At 48.8% G+C, this 21,697-nt stretch overlaps 2 protein-coding genes across 28 annotated transcripts in view; one reads left to right on the forward strand and one right to left on the reverse strand.

Moving 5' to 3' along the window:
• The window catches only part of C4H3orf14 (chromosome 4 C3orf14 homolog), a 34,287-nt gene extending 26,102 nt beyond the window's left edge, over nucleotides 1–8,185 (forward strand). For all 4 annotated transcript variants that reach the window (XM_037383089.1, XM_037383092.1, XM_037383090.1 and 1 more), the window contains exons 4-5: nucleotides 2,311–2,535; nucleotides 7,915–8,185. In XM_037383089.1, coding sequence (XP_037238986.1) covers nucleotides 2,311–2,535; nucleotides 7,915–7,974 — 285 coding nt within the window. In that variant the 3' untranslated portion in view covers nucleotides 7,975–8,185. The remainder of the gene's footprint in view (nucleotides 1–2,310; nucleotides 2,536–7,914) is intronic.
• A 120-nt stretch (nucleotides 8,186–8,305) lies between these two features.
• Nucleotides 8,306–21,697, reverse strand: part of CADPS (calcium dependent secretion activator) — a 220,847-nt gene continuing 207,455 nt past the window's right edge. For 8 of the 24 annotated variants that reach the window (XM_037383085.1, XM_037383086.1, XM_037383078.1 and 5 more), the window contains 2 exons: nucleotides 11,409–11,513; nucleotides 8,306–9,644 (listed from right to left, as the gene is read on the reverse strand). In XM_037383085.1, coding sequence (XP_037238982.1) covers nucleotides 9,465–9,644; nucleotides 11,409–11,513 — 285 coding nt within the window. In that variant the 3' untranslated portion in view covers nucleotides 8,306–9,464. The remainder of the gene's footprint in view (nucleotides 9,645–11,408; nucleotides 11,514–21,697) is intronic. The other 16 variants (XM_037383066.1, XM_037383083.1, XM_037383065.1 and 13 more) reach the window with 2 other exon arrangements.

Here is a 21,697-nt window from a genome sequence, read left to right on the forward strand (position 1 = left end):
GGGTGTTTCCTCGGCCGGGTCTCGCCCTCCTTGGCCGAGGGGACGGCTCCGGCTCGCCGCTCCGCACCCTCCGCCCCGCTCGGGGCAGCCTCGGGGCTCCCGGGGGCGAGGGTGGCGGCGGGCACCCCGTGCGGCGGGGCCGGGGCCGCCTCCTTCCCGCGGCCCGGAGGAGCCCAGCAGAGTCCGAGCCCGGGTACCGGCTCCCGGGAGGCAGCGGCACGGCCCGGGAGCCGGGGTTACCGCACGCCTTATGCCTCGGCGCTGCGCGATCCCAGCTAAGACCCGGGCATGGGAGCTCAGTATTTTAATTGAAATCGCAGGTTTAGGCACAGCTGGAGGCTGTCTCTATCGATTCGACTTCTGCTGTTCCGGCAAGCGTATCACAAATGACTGACTTCGAGACAGCTGCCCCGGGCCCGCCGCCCTGCCCACCGCCCGGCCTTCGCCCGCTCTGAGCGGGGCCGGCGGCTCTGCGGGGTCGGGGCGGCCCAGCCCGGCTCCGGGGGGCAGGAGCGGCCGCACGTCGGGCGGGCTGCGGGCCCCGGCTCGGCACCGCGCTACCCCTCCCGTGCAGGCTGCTCTCCCGGGGGGCTTGAATCCTTCACCCCGCGGCGTTTGGAGGGGGGAAATGGTTTGTGCACTTTTTTCCCTGAAAGGCCCACGCCGAAAAGCCTCTCGCAACGCAGACGCGATCGCTCTTAAGGTTATTTTTGCGCCGCTGCCTACCCCTCCAGAAAAAATGCCTGGGGGGCGGCCCGGGTGGGCCAGCCCGGTGCCCACCCAACGCCTGTTCTCACCAGCCCGACTAGTCCCCAGCGCGCCCGACGGCCCCTGCCCCAAATGCTGCCCCAGCCGCTGACATCGAAAGCCGGCGGGGGTTTCTCGTTCGCCCCCCGACAACCAGACCCACCCGGCGGAGGGCTCCCGGGGGTGCGTCCCACGGGGTCCCGGCCAGGGGCGAGCGCAGGGCCCCAGCCCCGGCCCGGCTTCCCGCGCCCGCCGGGCCGCCCCCGCCCGGGTAGTCGGCGCTGAGCATTTATGGTCCACTGGAAGATAACTTAGGATCCTCCTGGTTATTTAACTTGGCAGCTGCTTAAACTCCACAGTGGAAGCTGCCGAAAGTTATTAGCATTATGCTTCGATCTCTCTGAAATGGTGGCTTTGATTTCTATGCTGCCGCTTATATGTAATTTTTAAGTTTTTTTTTTAATAGCAGAAGGTGATGGACGGTCAGACGAGCCAGTAGTCTGGGGAATCGGGACAGGGCTGCCTGTGTGAACCGGGGCGGGGAAGCCTCTGGTGTGGCTCTGTGAGCAGTGCAAGGTGCGGCAGAGGGGCCCGGGGCTGGGGGGAGGCCCCCGGCCCCATCGGGCTGGGTTTAGGTCTGGCTCGGTGTAAGGGCAGCAATTACGGCCTCCAAGGGCAACCCAGGGATGGCCCCAGGGTGTTTGTCAGAGTTGGGTTTGTGGTGGTCAGACAGATGCTTTTTGGACAAATTAGTGAGCAACGAATGGGGAAATCGGGATCGCAAAGTTTGGGGCTGGGGTGAAGAGGGGGTCGTTACCCATCTGGCTGCTTCCCGTTACCCCTTTGACACCGTGGTACCGCGTATAACGGGAGCGGTACCAATGCCTCAGCCCCCACGGGCACTCCTTGTCCTGCAGCGCCTTCAGGGTCGGGGGGTGACCCTGCTGCTGTGTCACCCAGCGGAGGCTGCCACAGCTGCACGTGGGGCAGGGGAGTGCATGGTGCAGCCACCTTGGCTGGAGCAGAGGGGTTGGTTCCCTCCAGGCTGTTTTTTCAACCCCATCACTGAGTTATGCACACATTACTGTGTATATGTAGGTAGATAATTTTAATTTATTTAAGTTGGGTTTTTTTTTTTTTTTTTTTTTTGTTTGTTTTTTTTTCAGAATGCAACACTACCAGGGAGCGATGTTTTGGAGCACTGCACAGGTCCCAGAGCAAATGCAGTTAGTGGCCCTTTGGAAGCATAGTGGCCCAGAGTACTCACATGGCTGTACTGGTCAACTTCGTTAGTGATGGCAGGGGTAACAGCAGCATTTTTAACATAAGTCTAATTTTAAGAGCTGGTATCTGATTGCCATAGAGGCACTTTGTGCAGCTCCTGCCACGGTGCCCTGCCAGTTGCTCTGCCGTGGGGCTAGGTTTCAAAGTGGCTTATGTAATTCTAAAAATGGCAGCTCCTTACTTGCCACATCTCTTTCTGTCTACGCGGAGAGTCCTGCAGAGCTGCCAAACAGAAGCAATTGAATGAACTCTTTTCCCTGCTCATTCCTCCTTCCGCAGCTCGAAGAAAGTGAGCCAGAGCCTATTCTAGTTTGCCTGTCAACAGGAATGGTAACTAACGGCGTGATCCCAGCCAGGCTTTATGCCCCAAAAACACTGCCTGCCTGTAAGGAGTGGAGAGAGACATCATTGGTGGAATCTAGTTCCTGGTGTGAGACCCGTCTGGCCCAGGAGGCGGTTGAGGAGTTGGCAGAATGCACATCATGTCCAAAGTCAACCCGACTGGTAAGGCAAGCAAGAAATTGTTGAAGGGGTGAGCTGCTGTTCTCCGTCTTTATTGTCGGAAATAGTATTCCTCATGTTGCAGTAATGGAGCAATGCTGCATTTCATTGCTGAAAGCTGAGACTGAAAGATGTCCCTTCCTAATGTTTTGAAATGTTGTACTTTTTTGTTTTGAAAGAGTGGGAGCTTTTAAATTTTTCTGGTTTTGTGGTTTTTTTTCCCCTTATTTTCTATTTAGGAGAAAAGGTGGGAGGAAGTAGAGAAGGAGAATATAATGGGGGGATGGCCTTGTTCTCACTTTCCTACTGAGAACGTTTCAGAAAAAGGAGCAAAAAACAGTGAAAATGGGTAGAAGCCCACTTCAGTTTTGTGTTCCTATTCCTTCCCTTTTTTGCTTGAAAGAAGGATGGCCAAAAAAAATAAGTGGGACAAACTCCACGTGTTTTGAATTATTCTCCCCTTAATGAGGTAGAAAACCATCTCATTTTCAAAATTACTTGTTTTTTCAATGAAAAAAATTGAACAGAGTAAGAATCTTTCCAAAGCCAATCTTTCCACCACCTTTTTGCAGCTCATTCCTTACTCAGTGTTCACCAGTCTTTCTGGCTATGCCACATGTTACATTGGTTGGGATTTGTATCAGCCCTTGTTCGAACTGTTGTCGTGGATGTCCCCATCCGCTGCAGAGCAGGACTCCACGGGCTGCAAGGTACCGCGGTGACAGCGGATGGCACATGTGGGACTGGCTGGGGTGCAGCATCCCTGTCCCTGGTGGTGGCGGCTAAGTCAGAGGGAGCCTGGCAGGGCTCCCAGACGGGCTGGTGAAACTGATGCTGTGCCACTTGGGCACAAGTAAAGTGCTGATTTCACCCCAGAAGACATAATCTGGAAGAACTACTAAAAATCCCCCCAACAATCAGAGCCTGAACTAAAAATCCAGACCTTGTTATTGCAGGAAAAAACTTCAATGCACGACCCAAGTATTCCCTGAATGTTCAAGAACACCCACAAATTTATAAAAATAGCTGATAATTTATTTATTTGATTTAATTATGAGCCTAGCTTGTGATTTTGGGGTGGGGGCGGGGGTGGGGCTGGAGTTAGTGATGCTGAAAAACCAATTTAGAGAAAAGCCCAGGTGAGTCATCAGCTCTGAGGAGCAGGGGAGCTGCTTAGGCTCTTCCTCACATAACGCAGAGCGTTGCAGGACCCGCCAGGGGCTCTGACCCTGCTTGGGTGAGGAGATCCCCACCAGGGTAACCGTTTCTCCCTTGGGAGCTATAGGCCTTTGGCTGTGTGGTCCGTGGATGAGGCTGGTGACCCACGGCCAGGGCCAGTATGTGTTGGAGGGAGGGCTCATCTCTTCCTGCTTACACACCTGGGTTAACCAAGGGTGGATGTGTCACAGCGAGCATTAGCTGCCCCTTGGCTTGTCATCCTCCCCGTCCCCATTTGGCTGTGCTACTGGATGAGCCCCAGCACTGGTGAGCATGGCTATGGGACATGTTCTTGTCCCTTATGTGAGGGTGCAGGTGGGCTTGGAGGCTGTCGTGTGCTCTGCCTCTGATGTACATCACAAAACCAAACCTGCAATTGTTGCTGGTTTAGCTGGATAGAAAAACCCCTTCCCTGTTACCAGTTCACCACCACGTTCACGTCAAGCCTTTGAGCTACTTCTCTCCTCCTTCCAGTGCATGCTTCTCCTCTCCAGCTGACAGCCTGGGACACCCCCCGAGATCAGCTGCTTGTGGAGCTCGCTCTGCCGAAAGTAGTCCTAAACGGTGTGGCCTTTGTTCCCACCCAGCTGTCGTATCCTCCGGGATCTGCAACAAGTCCTCCTTTTACAGACCCCCATCTTGACAGTCCCCAATCTGATCTGACCACCTGGTTTGTTTTTGAATGGAGCACTTAAGTCATAACATTTCTGTTTATTTCAACAACTGTATTCCTTGCATAGGAAATGAGCCAAGATGGTCTAAGGCGGGGAGAGCGAAGTATGTCGTGGTTGTAATTGCTTTTGCTCTCTCAATATAAAATTTTACAGTATAATCAAAATCTTATTTTTGTACTACTGGACTCTGTTATTGACTTAATCTTCTTAAATGCTCCTATTATTCCAGTGATTTCATCGTTGCATGTTGATTTTAATCTTTTGATCTCCATATTAGCTACTGCCTGCAACTAATTTGTTGCTCAGTGTTTTTCTTTGTTTTGACCTGTGAGGCATTTTCCTCATGGCACACAACTCTGCTGGCAGATTGCATATAATCTCTGCACTTTTTTTCTCCCATATTTTGCATAGTTACAACAAATGCAGATTTACAACTTGAAATGGAATATGTATCTTTTAGAAAGGCTGAGGAAAATATCACTTCAGGTTTAGCTCAAGAGCCTAAACGTGCTTGTATAAAGGAAATACCACTGAATTCAGCTCACCGGAGGGAGGTGTCATGGGGGCTTTTTAGTCCAGCAAGTTCAGAATTGGTGGCAACTGCAATAATTGTAACTTAAATTATATGCAGCCAGAGATCAAAGCATTGCTAGACCTAAGATGAAGAAGGCTGAGTTTTGCGAATGACTTCAGGGACTCTCCTAGCTGGACACAGTGGTGGCTCTGTTGAATTGTGACACCACGGAGCAGGTTTTTGAACAAACGGTGACACTGGTGGTAGCACAGAGTCGTGAACTTCATGAAGTGCAGAGGTTGAAACACGGCTCAGCTGTGTTTTGGTTGGCCATCAGACAACTGCTTTTTCCCTTGGTAGCTGATAGTTTAACCTGTGCTGATTTATCGAGTGCTCTGTTTGCTTTAGCTTTTTCTTTTAAAGCTTAAGATTTTTGCCTTAGGTTTGCTGTGACTTTTTAAAAAAGAACACAGTGTGAACATTGACGAAATCATCTTTGCTTTGCTGCGTGTCTGTTTATGCTTCTGAACACAAATTGTCTTCTAATATTTTTGACGTTTTGGTCACTAGAGAGGCAGAAAAGCAATTTCTAAGATGCCTATGGGCCGGCAGACGTGCATTACAGCAGAGGGGAAAGAATCTGTTAGTTGCTGAAATATAAAACAAATTGGATGAACAGCTGCTGACACTTGTCAGTCAAATAGTTGATAGCATTTTCAGTCTCCATGCCACATGCTTTAAGTAAGTCTGTCAAAAAAAGGATATTTTCGCTGGACTTCCCTGTAAATAGGAGAGAAGTTTTGGCCTGATCTATCATTTAAAATTTTGCTGGCAGAAGAAAGAAATTTTCTTCCTTCCCCAAAACTGATTGACATAACTGTACTGGCAGATTCTTCATCTAGGTGCAGTTGTACTGGCAGAAAGTCCTTTGACTGTTGGAGCTCGTTCCATCGCAGCAATGGGTTGAAGTGAAACCAGCAGCAGACCTTTGCATTTCTTGGCTGGGTTTGCCAGAGCGCTCCCAACCATCAGCAAGCCCTTTTAGATGCTGGACGAGGTGTAGCTTTTGCTCTGTAGGAGCCTGAGTCCTGTCCAAAGTGTAGTCTGCAGCCAGGAGGGCTTTAAACCCGGATTGAGGTTTTTTTAGAGAAAAACCAAACTGTTTCGGATTCAGCATTTCTGCAGGATTAACCCAAGGTGGCACTTCCCGCTCCTGGTACCGTGGTGCAGCAGCCGTACAGGACAGGATCGGGCTGCCAGCACCCAGGGAGCAATGTGCAGGGTTAAAGGCAGCGGGGATTAGGGTACTACATGCTCCTTTGCTCAGCTGCAGGCTCTGGAGCAGGAGGTTAAATCTTGCTTTGCAGCACTGCTCATATATGAGTTTTTTTCCCAGCTCACGCTGAAGTATAACTTGAAGCTCATCATTTGGGTCCAAGCTCCTTAAAAGAAGTTAGCTGGCTAATAATTCCCTGGTTTGAATGTGTGGTCAAGCCCAACGTATCCTCAGGTTTGTTGTGGAGTCTACGAGGTGCTTTATTGGGGTTTGAGGACACGCAAAAAGCTGTCACAGGCTATAGGGTTATTGCTAATGACAGAGAAACCCAGACGAGGGTGTCCATCACCGCCCTTTCAGGGAGGCACCGATGTGTGTTAGTGATGCACAGCCAAGGATCATCTCCTGAAGGCTGCGCCCACACTTTCATTCAAAAAACTGAGCAGGGCTCACTATTTTGAAAGGTGGCAGGTGGAAGTGGGCTGTGTTTTTACCCAATAAGTATTTCATGTTAAAAAAAAAAAAAAAAGAGGGAGCCATTTCTAGAGCAGAATCAAGCTGTTTCTCCAGCTCTGCTCTGCCTGACTGGGAGCAGAGCTACAAATTTGGGTCTTCTTCAGTGCTCTTTGCTACCAACCTGGTGATCACCCCAGGTAGGGTTTTCCCAGTGCCTCCTCTGTGACCTGTTGCCCTTCATATAAATGTTTGGGGCAGCTGAGGGAGAGTGTGAAGAGGGCATGAGCACACGTGTGCCTCAGTACGTGTATGGGTCTCAAGTGGATCTCAGCCACCCAGAAAGAAGGGACGAGGTAAGGCTTGCAGTCTGTTTATTGCTTTGTGCCTTGTGAGACTTGTTTTGTCAGGCAAGTCCTTTGTGGCCCTCAGGGTGTGACTGAAGGCTCCACGCAGAGCATCAACGTATGGATGGTTTTTGTATGCATCCCAGTGATGGACCTGCAGAGGCACCTGAACTGGTTTAGTTAGACCCAATATGACTCTCAACTTCTACCTCTGTTCCTCTGGGGACTGAGGACCGAGTAGTTGCACAGCTGGAGTGTGGGTAAGAAGGGGGAAGAGTGGCCTGTGTCAGTGCACAAAGCCACATTCCTGCCCAAATCCTCAGAGGTGGCTTTTCTTGGCAATACTTCCCTCTACCAGTGTCACGGAGCAAGACAGAACCCAAGAAGCGATCTGCTGGCCTACAGTCGGGGTTCAAAGCTTGTCTATCCTAGTGGATCAGATGGTTTGTCAACATGTAAATGGTGCTAAATGTGCACGCCTACCACCCACTCCTAAAGACCCTGCTTTTGTCCCTGTTCCAAAGGGGATGGTGGACACAGGTCACCACAGGTAGGTGGATGTTGAATGTGTAGGGTATGGCCATCCAGATGAGGCTGCAGAGCCAGGTGCTAAATTCTGCCACAGTGGGAAGGGACCCAAAAATCCAGCATTGCAGGTGAGTGTGCTCCAGGCTCAATAATTATCCCAGCCCCATTTGGGACTCAATAACCACTTCACAGGCTGTTCCAGAGTTCCCTGCTGCCTCCCACGTGTCCAGGGAGTCTCATGGCTCTTGGGCACTGGAAGATGGTTTGGTTTAAAAGTTCTTTATGTCAGAAAGGTTCAGCCAGGCAGGATGTTTTTCCAACGTTTGGCCATCTTGCGTTTGTGGGTGCTGAACATTTGTCCTCCTTCCTCAGGGTGGCAAGAGGTTGCTGTGCTCGGGAGTGAAGGACATCAACTCTTCTGCTCCTCTCTGAAATGACTGAACCCTGGGCTAACAGAAGTAATTTCTGGTTTGAATTGGCTGGTGGGATGGAGTGACTGCAAAACCTCTCAGAAAACCCCTGGTGGCAGGTAAGTGTTGGGCAAGGCTGATGACCATGTAACAACAGGGCTGTACCAGAGGGGACCATCAATGAGATGTCCAGAGGCAAATCATAGGATGTAGCGTGCAGATAGCAGTGGAAGCTGTGGAGGTGACAGCAGAAATGCCCTTGTACCTGGGGAACAGACCGTGTGGTCCCATCCTGACCTTGGGGAGTAAATGAGAAAACCATCTTCTTAATTAATAAACTGTAAAAACACCCATGAGAAAAGAAAATGCCTTTATTCTGAGAGGTGGGGGCTCTTACATCTCAGCTTGTATTTTTTTTTTTTTTTCTAAGGCAGACATAAAAAGACTCCATAATTTATTCTTAGGACATCTGAATAGTTATTTATTGAGAAGCCACAGTTCTCACACTTTTACAACTGTCGGCTTGTATAAGGCAAAAAAAGCAAGATGGATCACTATTTTACACAGAAAGTAAAAGCTCTGGAGGAGGGACTGATGGACATGCAGTTACTGGTCAAAATGCAATGTACATGACATATATAAAAACCATTGTGAAACAGAGGAATTGTAAATTAAGGTTACAATCTACTGAAATAAATATTCAATATATTATTATAAACACATTTGTATAGTCTAAGATTGTAATTAAAGTTGTCTTTGTACATACACTGTTATTTGAAATTTAAACAAAAATGTAACATTTAGAGGAGCAAACGTCAACATAAAACAACTGCTTTGGACTTGTAATGTGGCATGATATATCCATAATGATAGGATTAATCTGGTGTGGCAATTAGAATGACTAATCCTTTGGGATGTAGCCTCTATGGAGTTAACTGCATATTGAAGGGAAGAGCCTGGTACATTAACAAGGATGCAGAATGATTCAAACGGCTGTCTGGGTTTGTTTGTTTTCTGGTTTTTAAATGAACAGAGAGAACAAAAAATCATTTGTAATTGCCTTGTTCTTCTTTTAAAAACAAAGCTGATTTTTTATTAATTTTAAGCAGTTGGCATCCACAGAAGAGAAACAAAGAAATGAAAGGACTCGATTCACTCATCTTCACAACAATTTACCATCAATGTATATACAGTACATTAATGAAGCATTGTTTAAACTTTAATTATAACAGGGACACACCTAGCATGTTTTCTATGTAGTTTCTCCATTAACAGTATTAAACAATGGTGCTCCATATTGCTTATGAACAAATAGTTATGAAATTAGGAAACCGATGAATCAAAGAGAGGTGCTAATCTTATTACCACACAGCTAACATGGCATTTGTATTGGTAAACTTCTCATGGGCATTTAGAGCTGACATAAAAATTCCTAATGTGGCTAACTGAGTTACAGACGAGGTACATGCACGGATACCAGGCAACCCCGGCCGGTCCTCCGGGCCAGCTTCCCTAGTCATCCTCTTCATCTTCTTCATCGCTGTCCTTCATGGTGATCCCCTGGAGCCCTCCGCCTTCGCTGACCGACGCCGTGGCCTCCTCTACCGTCAGCCGGTTCCGGATGGTCTCGTAGGTTTTGTTGTTTAAGGTGGAATCCAGCACGCCTTGCAATCGGAAATCCCGGTACGTTTTCTAAAGCGGGGAGAGGCACGGAAGAAGGAGGAGACAGCACAGAGGTCAGGGCAGCACCGGCTCCCAGCTTCGCTGCCGGAGTCAGCCTGTGCCCCTGCGCCTGGGGCTTGGGGACACCAATGGAAGAGGCTGGGGTGCCAGGGAAATCCCAGCCCTGGGGGCATTTTGCATCAACCCGGGCAGCTCAGAGCGGGTGTGGGGGGTGTCCCTATGGGCCACCGCTGTGGCAGAGGTCCCTTTAGGGTGCCTGGGGCAACAGACAGCTCTGCCCTTGCAGGGTGGCTGGCTGTGTGGCTGCATGCAGGCTCCAAAGCAGGCATGTACTGCGGGCTGCTGAGGGGAGCCTTGCATATGGCAGCTTGGGGTCTAAAAAGGCATCAAAGCAACGGATGAGGGCTCTGCTCCAACTAACTTCCCTGGCTCCTGAATGCATTCAGCTGGCCTGTAATGTCAGATATTTTTCTTCACGCAGCAGAACGCTTATCGGCCGTAACCGCAGACGTGATTACACGTTCCCGGAATGCTCCATATTAAACCATCCTACCTACAGTATTGGGATTAAACAAACTAAGTCCAGGATAGCAGAGAAAATTGTTGATGTATAAACGTAAGCACACAGCATGTGTTTCTTAAATCTCTCTTTCTTCACCTAATCCTGAAGCTGGAGTTGTATTTCCCTGCTTAGCTATATTTCCCTTGTTATTATGATTAATATCTCTCATTTGAATTTATGTTTAAAAACTTCTCAGCTCTGTGAGATAAAACTCTGGCCTCATAGTTCATTTAATTCTGCTCTGTGGAAACTATTTACTGTTCTGCTATTTCAGAAAGTCCTTGGATTTGTTGTAGCTGCTTCTGATTGTAATATTGGTATAAATAAAGCACAAGGAAGAAAGCTTTCCTCAGCTAGCTGACAAGTAGAAATAATTTGTCTGTGCCTGTTGTTTTCAGTTATGAAAAGCACATTTAATACATTTCAGTTTTAATTTATTCATGCCTTCAATGTGTTCACTGCACTCAAGACCATAAACATTATAAAATACTAGACCAAAAAGCATTAGATAGAACCTAAAATGATCAAAAATATATTTACCCCCTTCTGTGATCTTATTATTTCATGTAAACCACTGTGATTTCACACTGAAATAATTATCATTAGTCCAAGGCACATGCACACACACACATATACACATACACGTGCACTCAAGGAAAAAAATGTTACTTTCAGGGTATGTTATCTCACCTTTGTGATCTCTTAGAGTTGATTATACACACCCATTGTAAAAGAAACAACTTCAATTAACTAGGAGAACAATTCTCATTTGCATTCTGACAACAATCGCAAGCCATAGCTGGGCTTAAATGATCCTAGTAAAACAGCATTAAAAACTTCTGGTTTGATTTAACCCCTTTTAACAGCGGGGTTCATTTGTCCACAAAAAGGCTAATTTTGCTGCGGTCGCTGTACAGGGAGGGCCAAATAGCACCGGAGTTTCCCTTGTTTCAGCCAAGTAGTTACTTTGTGTTCTTATTTGCACACCGGTATTTTGCATCTATAAGCATTTCAAGTTCCCGTGTATCCTTCACTACACGTCATGCACACAAGTGTCTTAACTTTTAAGAATTTGAATGAATGGCTTCATTTATTTTCCTAAGACAAACGTAGTGACAGTTTGCCCTGAGAGAACACGCCACGCACATGCAGGCACACACACACGCTCCTTCTGACCGCAAGATGGTATTGAGAACATGTTGGCTGATTACCTTTACTATCCTAATGAGAGTTTTCAGTTGGTAAATGTGAAGTTGCAGGTCCATGCGGTCTGTCAGCCAGGTGCAGACAACATTCATCGAGCTGGTGTACCATTGCTGCAAGAGAGACAGGACTTCTCCAGCACCCACATCAGGGCTGTGTGCTGTGCCCTGAATAACGCGGGCTGCCCCCAGCACCCAGTTAGCACCAGCCTCTCCCACTAGCCAGCCTGTTCATGGGACATGACAGGCTCAGAGGGGGAGACAAGCACCCTCTTCTACACAGAATTTCCATGCATGAGCTTTTAAATTCTAATAATAACAACAACAAACTTATCAGGAGGGGTAATGGCCGCCAGCAACACCCCAAGGTTTTTGTAATCTGCTTTTGCCATTGATGGACCTTGCCAGCAGCTGTGTGCATTTGCCCCAGTCTGTTTTTTAACCCCTTCCCTGCCCCCAGTGAGCGCACAGTCCTGCCTTTAAGCGTGTCGGACCCACACTCAAGCTACTTACCATCTTGAAATTCAACCATAAACAGCCATGGGGTGAGTCTGGTTCCCTGATGGCGAGCGGAGGGGAGGCTCATATGGGGCAAAGTTTGGCTGCGGGTAAGGAGGCTGGTGTAAGCACCTACAGGCACCTGCCTGGGCTGTGCAGAAAAAGCTTTGTTTTCACCCTCACAATTATGAAAGATGGAAAAAGCAGCAAAGAAATGAGTTTCTTTCAAGCTGCTGAACTCACAGGGCCCCTCCAGGGGCTGAAATTTTACTGCTTGTCTGTGAAAAAAGGCTTGCAGCTGTGTGGCAGCAGCCTGCCAGCCCTGCAGCGCAGGAAGTCTCCGGTGGGCTGTGGATCAGCGCCCTGCTCACGCAGGGCTGACATTGCACGTCTGACGCCACACAGATGAGCAGTGAGCCCTCAAGAGAAGGAAAAGCAGGGGCTCTGGCGGGGGGAGGAATCACAGAACCTCCCCAAGGCGCTCGACACAACGGTTGATTACGAAGTGGTCTGCATACAGAAACCCATCGCGCCTCTGTATGCACAGTCACACCCTTCTCTCGCCATCTCTCCTTCCACTCACACAGATAAAACCGTGTACCAGTGGCAATTAATCTAGAACCAGTTAAAGATTAACAAAAACCCCACAGGACCCGTTTATAAAAATCCTGATCGAGTGCCATCCAGGCTAGTCTGAGCTGCAGCTGCCTCCCAGCTAGCCTAAAGCCTCACGCCAGCCTAACGCAGGTATCGCTGCCTCCCCTCGCTGCACCTTCGGGGGGTCTCTGCTGCAGGAACGTGCCCCCTTCCCTCTAGCTGCTGAAGCTGCTGGTGCAGCAGGTGAACGGAGACAACGGAATATTCTGTAATCGCAGACCTGAGGCTGGTGACTCGTTACCCTCCACTGTTCCCCGCCGGCTGAGGGGCCGGTGCCTGGCTGTGAGCAGAGCGCGGGTGGAACTGCTGCGCGTGCGGCTCCGACACCATCAGCTGTCACTGGCTTAGCTGGTGGCATCGGGGCCAGCAGACACTGCTGTCCCCGAGCACCTACCAGCTAGCACTGCCTCACCAAAGCAAACAAATGAGTGCGAGCTAAAGCAGCCCAGCATCACAAAACATGGGAGCAACAACATTACTGAGCCGTATGGTAATGCATCTGGGAGTTGCCACCTTCCACCAGGTGCAAGTTGCCACCTTGCACCAGACAGCAGAGGTTAGCGATGCTGCATGGGGAAGGGCTTTTCCCTCCCACTTCAATAGATGTTCCTGTACACCTGTTTCTACACCACGTCTTCTAAAGAAATGGAGGAAAAAAAAGACATGGAAGACTCACCAAAGAAATGGCACGTGGTGATCTTTTGCTTGATGCTTCCACCTTGTGCAACTTGTGTGGCAGAGATTCCTGCTGGGCCTTCATCTCCAGGATGGAGACTTGGCAAGAGCTAAGAGCTCGAATGAAACTGAGACAGGCAAGCAGGAGCTCCCTCCGTAACAGCAGTCAAGCTCAGATACTGTTAGCTGCCACTTGAGGTCCTGATGTCAGACTGGGGTTGAGTTGTGCGTGAAGCACCCTGGCTAGCTGCTGTAGGCTTGACCAGGATAGGAGACATGAAGGTCTAGGGGGTCTTCATACCTTCCAGTCCCTCAGACTAGTCTGAGAGGTCAGAGCATCCCTGGATATCCCTGGAGAGCCCCAGGTGCCTGTGGGTGCTGGGACAAGGACCCAGGACAGCCAGCTGGCAGGAGGGCGGAGGGGTGGCACAAAGTGACTGCCATCGCTGGGGGATCTGCCTGGGTTCCCTTGTAATGCAGAGGGCCCACACAGGCAAAACAGAGCAAAATCGTCAATGTTTATGTTACTTCCTGCAATCAGCATGCTTAAATGAGTCATGCTCGCGGGTGACATTAGCTGTGACCCAGGGCTGTGCTGGCACACGGATGCCCGGGTCACCCAAACGCCTCCTTCCATCACCTCTTTAAATCAAAACCCACAGAGGAACGAAGCAACCGTATGTTACACATGCACGCCCTCTCCTTCCCACTGCTGCCTCTTGTCTTCCACAAAACGATCTGCCGGGTGTTTATGTCACCTCTAAATGAGATGAGAAGTCTCTGGCGGAGGCAGGTCCTGCCGCTCCTGCTTGTCCCGTGCCACGCACACCTACACGGCTGCATGGATCTGAAACAGAAGTGCTAACCTCTGCCCCGAGCTTAGCGGCAGGGTGACTTATCTGCTACGAGACCTTCACATTAAGCAAAACGAAACATTTTTCTGTATTTCTGCTAGGCACGCCAACATGCTAGATTCTGGGGAGATGCAAACTCCTTCGAGCTGAGTCCGAATCGTTCCCCTCTCCTCTTGAGCACTGGCTGACAAGGGCTCAGCCAGGCGTATTGCTCAGCTGCATGAAAGGAGCTCTCTTTCTCAAAGCTAAGTTACTCCAAAGACTTTCTGCTTTATGAGAAAAAGACAAAGTCTAATTCATTGATCTTGATACACAAAACCGTCACGTCACTTCATAGAGCACACACCAACTGCTGAATTTAAGCCCTGCATATTCATAAAAATAAGTTAGCCCATAAATTAAATGTTCCCTTTAGCTATCACTAGTGTTGATGTGCTATAAGACGCACAAGCCCTCTGATTCATGACTAACCTACCAAAGAAGATAACATTTGCATATGATTATATTATTAAAAAAACAACAACAAAGCCAAATGCTCCGAAATGGAAACGTGATCATTTCAGACAAAAGAACGCAGTCTGGTCCTGCCAGGACACCAACCGCCTCGGTCCCCCCGGCTGGGTCTGCAACTCCCTGTAGGGCAGCGGGGTGCATGCTGGGGATACAGGGCTCCCCGGGGCTCCAGCAGCTTGTCCCCAAACCCAAGGTGCAGAGGGCACAGCCCAAATACTGAACTTCAGGACCCTGCCATGGGGCTGCAACACATTTCAGGCACATTTCTGGAGCCCCCGTGCCAGCGAAGCTGTGGCATGGGCACACTGAAGTAACTAGCACAAATAGATTTTCTGAAAACTCCTCACACCTGGTTGTAAAGTATGAGTAGAGCTCACTGATGCTCCCAGGCCCACAGACCTCAACTCCACATATAACTGCACACACACATTACTGATGCTAGCTGGCACCCCTGCCCATCGCTCAGAGGACAATTTACACCCAGCCTAGGGGCACAGGGTGAGGAATGGCTGTGGAGGGTAGATCCTGGGGGATGCCACACATCCACTTGGACGTCAGCAGGGAAGGGCCCGGGGTTCCCGCAGAGGCATGCCGCAGCCCCTGCTGCCTGCTGTGCGCTGTGACCTGGCTACCAGCAGATGAAATGCAAACAGATGATCTTCGGGTGCGATCAGAGCCCAGCAACAGCAAGGAGGTACCGTATTTGCACAGCCAGGAATTTAATCCCTCTTTCAGGTTAGTTTTCCTGTTCCCCTTCTGCCTTTCGTAGTGACCCCCATTGCTGGGTGCCAGCCTGGGTTGATGAGGTGGGCCACGGGCTGGCTGGGATGCTCCTGGACAGGCATTAGAGGACTTGAAGCACACCGAGGGGTGGGCTTCCACAGCTGCCCATCCAACACTCCAACCAGCTCAAGCAATAAGCTTCCTTGAACTGTGCCCCCCTCCCCGCCTTTTTTTTTTTTTTTGAATGCAAAAGCATGATCAATAAGTTGCTGAAATAGCAAGTTTGTCTCTGAATACATAAATCACAAAAATTGATATGAATAAATCTGCAAGTAACACACTGAGTGTGGCACATTTTATCAAAAAAAAAAAAAAAAAAAGCCCTGTGCTGGGTTCCTGTGCTTTCCCGGAGGTGGTGTCATTACACATACCCAGGAACATCTGCAACCCCCCGTCTTCTTTGGTGTGAGCTGAATGGAAGCATGACCTCCTGTTCCTTGCCATGAACCTTGAGTTCACACTCATATTTTACATGTTACAGGAAGCCACAGCTCACCCCAGGGGTGCTGCAAACAGAATCTCATAAGCCAGATGCAACACTGCTTCTTAAGGCACCTGAAGGAGCTGTATTCTTCATTCAAAAGCTTACATACTAGTAGCTTAAGGTCACTTCAGCTTTTGTAAAGAGTGGGACAAAACCAGGAATGCTTATAGGGCTGGGTTGTCAGCAGGGTAGCAGAGGGATTACAAGGAACCTGTGACTCTGCCTCTTTCTGCCTTTACTGGTAGTTTTTTTGTGTGTGAACAAGTGCCATACAACAGATTGAGGCTGGTATAAAGGCCTGGGACTGTGCAAGAGCACCCCGCTGAGCCTCAGCTGTGCTTGCAATTAGCAATAGGCATGAAATGATTATTGTTGTGGTGGCTGATGGCAATCTGAAGTGACAAGTTTTATGGGGGAAGTTGTAGTAGGGATGTTCAGCAAGTTTCTGCAAACCATTAATCGAAGGCTGCAGCACAGTTTAGTCAAAGCTATTTTATGTCATTCCAAAGGTCTCACAAGGATGCTGAAAGAATATTTTTCTGCTCTCAGTGCCTTGGAATGGAGTTTTTCTAGGTCAGGGATTCTTTACTGCCCTATTTAGTGTCAAAAATACCCATTTGCCTCAAATTAGCAGAAAGCTTGTAGTTAAGGGCTGGAGATTAGGCATACAAAATTACTCAGCAGGTGACTGCTGGGTGGATTTGGGGGTTGAGAAGTCTTTAAAACTGACTACAAGACATTATATACTTCTGACAAAAGAACATAGTAATCCTACCTGCTTGCTTTAACCACTGTTGTTTGTCTATTATTATGTGCTTTAATGCTCATAAGAGCAAAACTACTGGTGATACTACTCAATTACCATAGTAACTCTCCCCTCTGACCTCTCATTTCAGTACTCGCTTTCCAACCAGAACCAATCCAAGCAGTGCAAATCTATTTAAAACTGTGACATACACTGCACAAGGAGGCTCTGAACGCTGGCTGGCTCCCTTCTCTTTGTCCCGGACATGGACTTGTTTCAAAATGCTGACAGGCAGCTTTGAAACGAACCCTTGAATCCAAGGTGTTTCAAAGGTGAGGGACTGGATGTCAGGCAGCGGCCTCTGCAGCATCCCTGCGCTGGCCAGCAAGGAGCGAGGGGACCACAGGGGTGGGAAGGGAGAGGGAAGCGAGCTGAATGCGAGTCTTATTTCCCAAAGGAAAACTGAACCTGCTTTCACGCAACAGCCCTCTCTCAAAAGTGACTCAATCAGCCAGGAAAGTAAAAAAAAAAATTACCAGCTCTTTGTATCTGGTGTTCATGTCCCCGTCCAGTGGGCCAGGAGCTCAGCTGGTAGAAGCAACAGTGGGGCTGTGCCGATTTACAACTGCTGACAGTACCTGACAGCTGACAGAGCTGTGTCCGTCCCCATCCTGGGCAGCTCTGAGATCAAATTCGGTATCTGGTGTTGTCACACACGTTCACAGCAGCCACCTCCGCTTGGCAGGTGCTGCCTCGGCAGGGAAGGTGGGGATAGGGATGCAGCCGCAGCAGCTCAGGAGCTTTCTGGGGACCAGCTCTACACACACAGCTGCCAGCGTTGCATGAAGACTTGCTCGGTGAGTGGGAGCAGGAGCTCTCCTGGTGCACGCCGCCTGCCCAAGGGACCGTGCTCCCGTGTTGGCTCACAGCGCACCCGGTACGCACATGCAGCCAGGTTTGCACGCGAGGCTGGCTGCAGGCCTGCAACCGAAGCTCAGGCTGCTCGATGGCAGTCATGGAAGGATCGTTCTTCTGCCTGCAATCTTCTGTTGTCACCAAAGCATCCCTCTCTACCTTCCCTCAATGTTTCTTTCGCTGTTGATTGAGGCAGTCATTGCAATTACAGAACTTGGTAAAGACAGTAAGCGTGAAGCGTAGAGCCTCATGGCTACTGCAGTTTCCTACTCTTCTCTTTCAGAAAAAAAAAAAAAGAAAAAAAAAGAAAGCGATTTCCCAGCAAGCCTGAACATAGATGGCATCCACACAATCCCCGTTTTGAGCCTCCTCTGAAGGCCACCTCAGCCGGGATGCTGGATGCGGATGAGAGCAGTGGTGGGACCAGGCGTGCCTCTTGCCCTGCTCCCCACCAGCACTAGTGAGGTCTTGGTGGGGCTGCCAGAGCTGAGCCCTGGCCATTTCTCAGTCTGTGCTTTGGAAACCCAGGTTTTTTCTTGCTGCAGAAGATGTGCCACCCCCAGGCTGCCCCACAGCCAGGAGAGTGTGGGAAGAGCAGGGACAAGGCCTTGGTGACATAAGAGTGGCTGAAACTCTTAAGGCGCATGGTGGTGGCCCCAGAGGAGGATGTGACACAGCCGAGGTGGGCGAAGCCACAGTCCCTCAGACGCACACATAGCTCCACTCCTCAGTGTCGATAAGGAGACAGGGACAGACCTTCTGCCACGCAACGGAGAAGGAGGCGTATCTCTCCCCTGCAAGCATACGTTCCCTGGATGGCAAGCGGAGACCTGCCCACGCAGCAATCCCCATCCCATGCGTTCATCAACTCTTCTTCCCACTACACAACAAAATCCATCCTCTGCACCGGGTACCACTCCATTGTGCCCTGCTTACGGGCTCCCCCTCCCCTGCTGCTCGCTGGGGGCCCAGCAGAGCCATCCACCGGCAGCTCAGCATTCCCAGCTCCAAAACCTCCTCCAGCACAGAGGGCCAAACCTGCAGTGGCGTCAGGGGCTCAGCCCCACAGGCAAAGAGCATCTGGCTCCCTCACGTCCTGGCCGCGGCCACGGGTGGCATCAATAACAACCCAGTGACTCTTTCGATTTACACCTGCCAAGGATTTGGTCCGTTCCCCCAAGCCGGGCAGGGGCCAGGGCTCAGGAGACTGAGTATTGCATCTCTGTGAGTGCTCAGATTTTCCAGAAGCGGAGAAATTGGTGTGGCATTGCCCACGTTATAGAAACGAAGTTTAGTGGCTGTGGATCTAAAAGCACACAGCTAACCAGAAAATAAGTAATGAGTTAATATCATAGGCATTGATCAGCTAGTCTTACAATTAATGCTTCCAATAAAAAAAAAAAGCTCCCCCTTTTTATTCAACAGAATAAGAAATTAAACACTTGTGGGCTCATTCTAAAGAATGAATGAAATTGAATAAGCTACCTAGCACTTGAGATTCCCAGTGAGTGCTTGAATAGAGCAAACCTCCTGAGTTGAATGGATTGCCTTTTGGGACCAATTTGTCTCTTTTCACTCTTTATTCCTCCTTTTTTGCTGACAGATGTACAAAGGCGGAACTGCGCTGTGCAGCTTAGCTACATGCACCCACAGCAGCTGTCACTTTTGTCGAGCAAGTTAATCAAGCAAATGCCACCATATCCCACTTTCTATAAGGAACAACATGTTATAGACAGTAGTCTTGGGAGACGGGGAGGGAGGGAGAGAGACTTTATTTTAACTTTGAGTAGCTGGTATTTTTTTCCCCCCCTCTGTGTGTAAAAAAAAAAAAAAAAAAGAAGCAAAAAAGAAGCAGCCAAACCTGGTAGCACAAGCTGACACTTTTGTTTTCCCGTAGAACAAATATTTAATATGATTTTAACTCTAATTTGTACTAGAGGGAGAGCTGTCCGGTTTTAATTAAATTTAAAGGACTTAGGGGAACACAGTTAAAAAAGAAATGGAAGCTTTTTGTTTGCATTAACGCTTGTTGATAATAATATATCGATTGTCAATTGCTAAGCCCAAAAGATTAGTGTAGTAAATACTATTATCTGAATGCCACAAGTGAAGTGCTAGCTTCCCGTCCCTGCTTTTCCCTTTGTGAGGCGGTTTGAATCACTGGTTGTTATTTATACATTTTCTTTGATAAAACCAACTTGTGTGGCTGATTTTTTTTAAAACCCTGCCTCATTAAGTGCATAATAGCATTTACGTGCAGGCTTTCTGCTTTCTAGCCTTTCAAGCTTAAGCTTATATTCCTCTCTCACAACCATGTTTCAAAACTTGGGATGTTCACAAACAATTGGATACACACCAATATTGTATATATCAGATGCTCTCTCGCTATTGCCAAAGACTAGACTATAAGAGAACATTATCCGCAAAGAGTAAATAAATAGTTATCGTCCTGCTCCGCTGCTGCACGCCAAATAATAATGCCGCCTGATCATTAGGTAGCTTTTCTACTGCACGTAATTCTTTAAGTGTGTATAGTCTTGTTAGGCATGCAAAAGTCGACATAAAAAGTAGGTCTTTGGGTGTAGCGGCAAGGAGCACGCAACAGCAAACACCAAGGGGGCTCCAGGCAGCCCTCGGTTTACTATTAGAAAGGTGATTCCCCCCTCCCCAAATTCACACACCTCAGAAAGTATCTTCTCTTTCAGAAAACACATCTATGTTTCAGTTAACAGATTGCAGTGTGCTAAGTTAACTTCTCTTCAGGTTTTCGGCTTGGTATGTTTGGAAGCAGAGTGCACAAATCGGAAGCATTGGGGATAGGTGAGCTTTTTGCCAAGCTCCGGACCCGGTGCTTGCACCTCACCCTTACGAGTGAACCCTCCATCAGCCGTGCTTGGCAGGGCTCTCATCTTCTGAATTAAACCTCTCCATTAAACCCTACATTAAATTCTAGAGATCTAGTAAAGTGCTAACAATTTAATAAAAATCCCCTGAAAATCCAGGGTCTTTTTTAAAAAATAAAATGTATGAATTTATTCTATCAAAGCCTCAGAAATCTGCCTGAAGTCTCCCAGGTCACACTTGCACTGAGCTATTACTGAAATAAACAGCTGCACTGTTTTTTTCCTGGGATTTTTTGTCTCACTATAACACTTATCACTGCAAGTACAGACAGTGTATTCTTCAACATCCACCCCAGCGCTTTTACTCTGTTCTGTATTTCTTCACTAGGAAATTTCCTTCACATTGACAACGTAGCTATACAAGGAAGTTACGAAGTCAAAGGGGCTCGATATTAAAATAATTTGTATTATTATTTAATATAGTCACGGTACCAGGGTTGCCTAATAGGGTTAAGCTGCTAGCCAGAGCGACTCATCATCTGTCTAGGATGCAAATGGCATCGGAATTACATTATCCTTCCCCCCCCACCCCCCCAGCCCTTCCCTTCCCAAAAATAAACCACAAAAAAACCCACTTTGATTCGCATAAGTGCTCTGCCTTCAAACCGGGAAGGAAATTCAGGATGAAAGCTGAAGCGCAGACCCAGGCACATAGAAGTGCCGCACGCTTTTTGCAGTACATATGGTACCTGAGATCACCCACTGTTTGGGGATCGCAGCAACAGGGTGCACTCAGGCTGGCACCTCACCATTAATTGGCTTGAAGTTGGACCTGACGGGGCTCGGCAGGTCGGTGCCGCGGGTGTTAATGGGCGGCAGGCGCGGGACCCCTTGGGGGTACGCTTTCTGCCTGTGCTGCTGGGACTGCACAAACTCCCCGCTCGCCAAATAGGCACAACCCATCCTGCACGCTCCTCGCGGCAAATTTCTCTCTACTCTTAACCCAAAATAATTTTTATTCCTTTTCAGGGAGGAAAAGGAGGATCAACATCTTTTGTGTCAGTGGGGCCAAGGTCCCCACTAAATAAACATTCCTCGAGAAGATCATCTCTAACACTCTGCGCGCTCGGTGCTGCACAAAACCAGTTAACAGGTTTGCGTACGCGGCTTTGCAGGCAATCCCTACACTTTCATCACACAAGCAAAGGGTTCCCACAGCAGGTACACAGCCAGAAAGGATCTGCAGACCGTACTGCTCCTTTACCGGAGGAACAGCTCTGCTGCTGGGGATAGGATGTCTTGTACTTAGTCAGGTGTTCCCAAGCCGTACG

Source organism: Falco rusticolus, chromosome 4 (assembly GCF_015220075.1).
Source record: "Falco rusticolus isolate bFalRus1 chromosome 4, bFalRus1.pri, whole genome shotgun sequence".
Taxonomy (NCBI): domain Eukaryota; kingdom Metazoa; phylum Chordata; class Aves; order Falconiformes; family Falconidae; genus Falco; species Falco rusticolus.